Source organism: Etheostoma cragini, chromosome 19 (assembly GCF_013103735.1).
Source record: "Etheostoma cragini isolate CJK2018 chromosome 19, CSU_Ecrag_1.0, whole genome shotgun sequence".
NCBI classification, from domain to species: domain Eukaryota; kingdom Metazoa; phylum Chordata; class Actinopteri; order Perciformes; family Percidae; genus Etheostoma; species Etheostoma cragini.
The window spans coordinates 8072916-8078915 of record NC_048425.1 but is presented as its reverse complement, the minus strand read 5'-3'; the positions used below and the strand labels follow the sequence as shown (position 1 = coordinate 8078915).

General features: G+C 42.3%; 1 protein-coding gene across 2 annotated transcripts in view; it reads left to right on the top strand.

Annotated features, from left to right (window-relative positions):
• si:dkey-106g10.7 (uncharacterized protein C11orf95 homolog) overlaps positions 1–2725 on the top strand; it is an 8010-nt gene extending 5285 nt beyond the window's left edge. The window contains exons 4-5 of one of the 2 annotated variants that reach the window (XM_034856746.1): positions 485–940; positions 1543–2725. In XM_034856746.1, the coding sequence (XP_034712637.1) occupies positions 485–940; positions 1543–2036 (950 nt within the window). In that variant the 3' untranslated portion in view covers positions 2037–2725. The remainder of the gene's footprint in view (positions 1–484; positions 941–1542) is intronic. The other variant, XM_034856747.1, reaches the window with a different exon arrangement.
• Positions 2726–6000: the final 3275 nt, after the last annotated feature.

Genomic DNA, 6000 nt, shown 5'->3' with positions numbered 1-6000 from the left:
CCCCCCCCCCACCTTGGAAGTAGAACGGAAGTGCAACGAGGCGTTGTCATGGAGATGTAACACCATCTAAAAATGGGATGGAAAGAAAACAACGCTAGAGCGAGAGATTCAAGATGGAAAACTAACAGAAATATCATGTTTCAAAAGACTTGAACCATAACTGTTCCTTCCTCTTTGCCGTTGTTGGAAATAATGATGTTAAAAGCAACAGCACACCTTGTTTTATTCAATGTGTTTTTCAAATAAAATTAGTTTTAGTATTTTTCCAAATATGAGTCTTGAAAAGCAGGGGGTTGTCTCATATTCGGACCAATACGGTACTTAGTTTTATCATTTTATAATTCAACAACAGTTCCCATGGACCTCAACACACAGTGCCAAACCCAGATGGGAGCTGTAGTTGTTAAAAGCTGAAGAAGTAATCCATGTAAATCTTCTAATCTGTTGTATGTTATGTGTCGTATGCTTCTCTGCCCCGTAACAGAAGAGTTAGAGAACTCAATCAAATCAGAGCCCAACACCAAAGAAGGCGGGGCAGACCTCTTTGCTCAGGAAGTGGAGGCCATCCAGATCAACAGTGACTTGTACCCAGAGGGTGACGGCACTTTAACTCAGGACCCTTGTCTCATCGCTGAGGATGGAGGTGTCGGAGCGGCGCAACAGGGACCCCCGCCCCTCCGCCAGTCCAGGAAGAGGCGGCTGCGCGGGGGCGACCCCTGGCGGCTCCGCCTCGACTACCTGGTGGCCTACGGGCCTCAGGGCCAGGGCACGTACTGCATGGTGTGTTCTCAGGTCCTGCACCAAATCAAAGTCAGCAGCTTCCGCCGCCACATCCAGGAATGTCACCCCGAGACCACCACCCTGAGCCGGCAAGAGCGGGAAGCCATGGCCGCCGCCTGGACCAAAGATTATTCTAGTGAAGGCACGCACATTCAAGACGGTGAGATGCTTTTAGCCACTGTTACTTACTACTGTAAATTCTTAAATAGTGGTTTTTATTAAGGTACTCTGCAGATAGAGGCCTTTGGTCGAAAACAGGCTTACACTAGAGACAGGGCTTCATTCTTATTTTCTCTTGTATAGTATTTTATTAAACAATTATCTTCACTTGAGTTTCTTTGTGTGAAAGTTGTCAGATTCCACCAATCTTCCAAACACAGCCGTGCTGAGAAATACAGAGAGAGTTGTGTGGAGCTGATAGTCTTAATTAGCTTTGTAGCAACTCATTTGGCAATGACTTGAATGTAACAGACGTTCATTAATATCAAAAGGTTATGCACTAAAGCTTTAAGTGAATATAGATGGTGGTTCCATGCTTTTGGTGCCTAGAAACTGAAAACAGATTTAACAAAATTAAGAGTTAACCTGTGCGACACAAAGCAAATACAAATCTTGACATATTGCAACTTTAAGGTACAAAAATATGAGCACATTTTGATGCGAGAAATGCAGCTTTGTTTGTCAGTAGATCTTGGCTCAGGGTGTCATAGTGAGGTGGTTTAATTTAGTTTAACTACTGCAGCACCCTCCTTGCTTTTTTAGCAGAAATCAACCCGAGTGAAGCCGATGTCCTCAACACCACAGGAGAGAGCAACGAGGACACCTCCCATGATGTCAGAACGCGCAGCAAAATGGTGAAGAAGGAGGAGGGCGTGAGCGGAGGGAAGGGCCGAGCGAGGGACGACGGTGCCGCGGCCACGCCCTCTCGACACAGCCATTACCCCGGGAAGGACCAGCGGAGGAACTACCAGGCGCGCTGGCGCATGGAGTACCTGATGGATTACGACTGCCGCAGACACGGGCTCATCTGCATGGTGTGCGGAGCCACTCTGGCCACGCTGAAGGTCAGCACCATCAAGAGGCACATCCAGCAGGTGCACCCCCACTCTCTGGACTACGGCCCCGAGGAGAAGCAGCAGGCTCTGCTGAGCTACAACCAGGCCGCCATGCACTTCATCCACTCCGACGACTGCTTCTCCGGCCAGGACCACGGACACACCGATCCGGCTCCCACTCTAGCACACTTTGGCACGTAGAAAGGGCTTCCGTCCGATGATCCTCACGCGGCCCCTGTTCAGAAACAGCCTTCCTACCGTCTTTCTTAAAAAGTATGTCAAACAGGGCCTTGTTCTCAGCCCTGTAACTTTGTTCCAAATTTCCCAAATATCTTCATTGCAGGTGCTGAGTGAAATGGTATCATGAAAAGTCTGAGAATAATACCCAGGCTGACAAATACTAGAATCTCCTTTTTTAAGTGCTCATGTTATGCTCATTTTTAGGTTCATAATTGTATTTAGACGGTTGTACCAGAGTGGTCGAATTTTCAAAAAACACCATATTTTTGTTGTATTGCACATTGCTGCAGCTCCTCTTTTTACCCTGTGTGTTGAGCTCTCTGTTTTAACTACAGAGTGAGGCATCTCACTTCTGTACCATCTTTGTTTGGAGTCGCACATGCTCAGTAGCTAAGGTAAGGACTACTAGCCAGTCAGAAGCAGAGTATGAGGGTGTGCTACGCTAGGCGTGCATTATAACGCGTGTTACAAAGTGCATGTTTGTCTTGGAAGTAAAGGCTGGAACGGAAAAGACAAAAAGCATAATATGAGCACTTTAAAAAAAATCTGAATCTGAGAATATGCAATGGCTAAAGCGGAGGGTAGGCACTGCCACAGAGGAAATGTCACAATGAATATGTAACCACCTACAAATGTCATGGCCTAAAAAATGAATATCCAGCCCAGCTCATTTAAACTAAAGCCTTATCTGAAAAGGACTGGTGTTATCTGAGGACCTCGTGAGATTTAGGAAATTATTTATAATAATAAATGATGACAACATAATATTTACAACATTAAAACATTCCTGACCTTCCTGCTAGGTAGCTAAATGTGTACCTAAAATGCTGTAAAGGGTTTCAGTAGTTTCCAGTACAGCTTAATAATTGTCCAAGCCAAGGCAGAATAACATAGGGCTAAATATTAGTTACCCAGGGCTCCATTCATCAGACTGAGTGTTTAGTGAACTAAGTCAGTAATTTGCACAAGAAATGTTCCCTGGCAGACTACCGACGGCAGGTTGGCGTCTTGAGTCTGAAAAGAGTTGACTTCTGCGACACTGACATCACACGAGGTTCTCAGGCGAGGGTCAGATCAGATCAGACCAGCGTTTGGGAAATCTTGGAGCTATCTATTGTGGCTGGCTAAAGTTAGCATGTTCACGGCTAGCTAGCATGTTAGCTCGTCCACTAGTAGGGCTTGGTTTCATTCAGAGAAATTCAATACTGGTGCCAATACCAATACTGTGACTTCAATTTGGATTTCCTAAAATCCCTTTTAACAAAAACTAATTACATTACACATTAAAAAAATTTTTTTTTATTTATTTTTCAGTTCCTACTACGTCTATGTGAAACGTAGAGTTTTCCCTGCGTGCTTCTACGACGTGTAACGTTAGACAGCCAATTACAGATATCATTAGACCTTGGTAGAGGCATACTACTTGCTCATTGGCTCACTGACGCTGAAGAGATTTGCTCCTTAGGTATTGAAATTTGGTATCGAATGACGAGGCATTTTTCCATACAAGATACTATGGAGGCATTTCGGTCGGTGCCTAAAAAGTATCGATTTGGTTACCCAGCCCTACCCACTAGCCCTGCAGGTAGCAACTACGTCACCAACCAATCAATCCATTAGCAAGTAGGTACGGTGCTTTTGTGACGAGGGAAACCGTGGTGAACTGTAACATTCTTATGTGTGCCATGGACCAATTATAGCAAAATGAATTTAGTCAGCCACTAATATTGTTATCGGGGCTTCATATCTCTTGCATGAGTGTCTGGATATTTATTTATATTTTAACTCCAAATTGGCATATTTGTAGTCATGGTATGTCTACCTGTTATCTTTCAGGTCCAGGAGGGGGCCCAGGGGTGGGGTGGGGAGGCAGCAGGGGGGCTCAGCACTTGTTTCTAGTCGTGGCCTGAGTCTTACGCTCTCAGGAAGTTAGAAACAGTCTTCGGTGAGGCCATGATGAATTAGTTTTACGATAATGTGTCTGAAGACAAACCAGCACTTTGTCCCCAAAAATGTACTAAAGCCCAGCTTTCCTTCTGTACGGCCGGTCGAATGAGACTGTGTTTGATGTTATTGCTGAAGACAATGAATGCCAGCGTGCACACAGTGATTTCTCAAGTCTATTTAATCCCTTGTTTACAGTGGAGGAGAAGGACGTCCTCCTCTCTCTCATCCATTATAATGAGATATGTTATCTCTCTATCAGTCTGAGTCGTTGCTGCATCGGCCTGCATCCTTTCCATCACCCACAATGCATCTTAACTACAACTGCACAGAGAAAAAAAAGAATATGTAAATATATGTAGAAAAAAATAGAAGTATTTTTTCCTTTATACAAGCACTTTTATGCACCCTGGTTTCTACAAAGCGTGTTTGTAATTCTGTCCAGATTTTCTACTTCATTCAGGATTTCAACAATGACTATGTCGTTTAACGGCTGGAGAACGGCTCCATGGACTTTCAGTTTGAAAAGTTTGCGCCAGCTTTGGTGTCGCTTGATTTTTTTTCATCCACTGTACAAAATGTATGCAACAGAAGAAGTTGAAGAATAACGGACTAAAGAATAACAGAGGCTAGAGAAAGTAAAAAGAAAAAAGTCTGAAATGTCACGTTTTCACCTGGATAATGTAACTCAGGGATTCTGTTTTCATCAACAAACATTTCATCAGTAGTCTTTAAGGAGGCTGAGACATCTGAAGATCCTTTGGGTGTATAGGTGATGCTGTAAATACACCAGAGTGTAAGGGCTACTATTAAAACAAACACACACAAAACACTTCATTAGAGACTGAGAAAAAAAAAAGAAAAAAAGTATTGCCGGAAAAGGTAAAAATAAATTGAAGAAAAAGTATTGTGAAAAAAAAAAAAAGTTGTATTTTGAGAACATACATTAGAAGAGAAGAAATAGTCGGAATGTCAGAATAAAGTTGACATTTATAACACAAATATTAAAACCGTCTTACTATTTCGAGGGAAAAGGCAACATGTTGGAAGAATAGTACAATGCAATATGTATTGGAATGTGAGCCCAACTAAACCATGCCCAGATTGTGATTTTTATTGAACAAACCCATAACAGTGCCCCCGTTACTCTGTTGTACTTTGACAGAATTTGCTCAGTTAAAGCTTTTGATACAAAATGTGGTAGTGAAGGAAAAGCGCCACTTTGGCTGACAACAGGCCCCTCCGCATCACTCTAAAAGAGTTCTGAAATAGCACTTAATTATTTAAAATGAAGTAAGTTACAGTGAAATGAATGATCAAACGTGATGTATTTGCTTGTGTGTGTGTGTGTTTATACTGTGTATGATGGTGTGGAGCGAGATCCTCTTCGGCTCCTCATTTTTCTTCACTCTCACTTTTCATTTGTACATGGCCAACATGTGACATATGAATTCTCTCTACAACCTTTGAATAAATACTCAAACACCGTGAGGCTGCCTGCTGTGAACATTTCCTTTTTTTTCCACTTGCGATCCAATGAAGAGAACTCTTAATGCTACATTAAGATAAGACACTTATCTGATTTCTTGTTAATAAATTCTGACTTTATTCTCAAAATAATGATTTAAAATAGCCATGTGTAACTTTCAGTTGGTGTGGATTCTAGCGGCCACTTTGGACACAAGCGGGAATGTTTTTACCACACCTGCTGTCGCAAAAGTCTTTTTTTTACGGTGCTATATTACTAAGTTAGCGTTACGAGGAGGTCATATAGTCACAATAAATGTTTTGTTCAGACAGAAAAATCATTAATTTACAATAAGAGAAAATGCTACAGATGCATCGTATTTCAGGTGTTGCATCGGTAACTCATCCTACTTTGGATGTATCAAGAGCTAAACCAGGTTTCACTGTCACTGTTTTAGGAGCAAAAGCATCAAGAGTTTGTTAACAACCAATGTATTAATAACTTAGATTAATA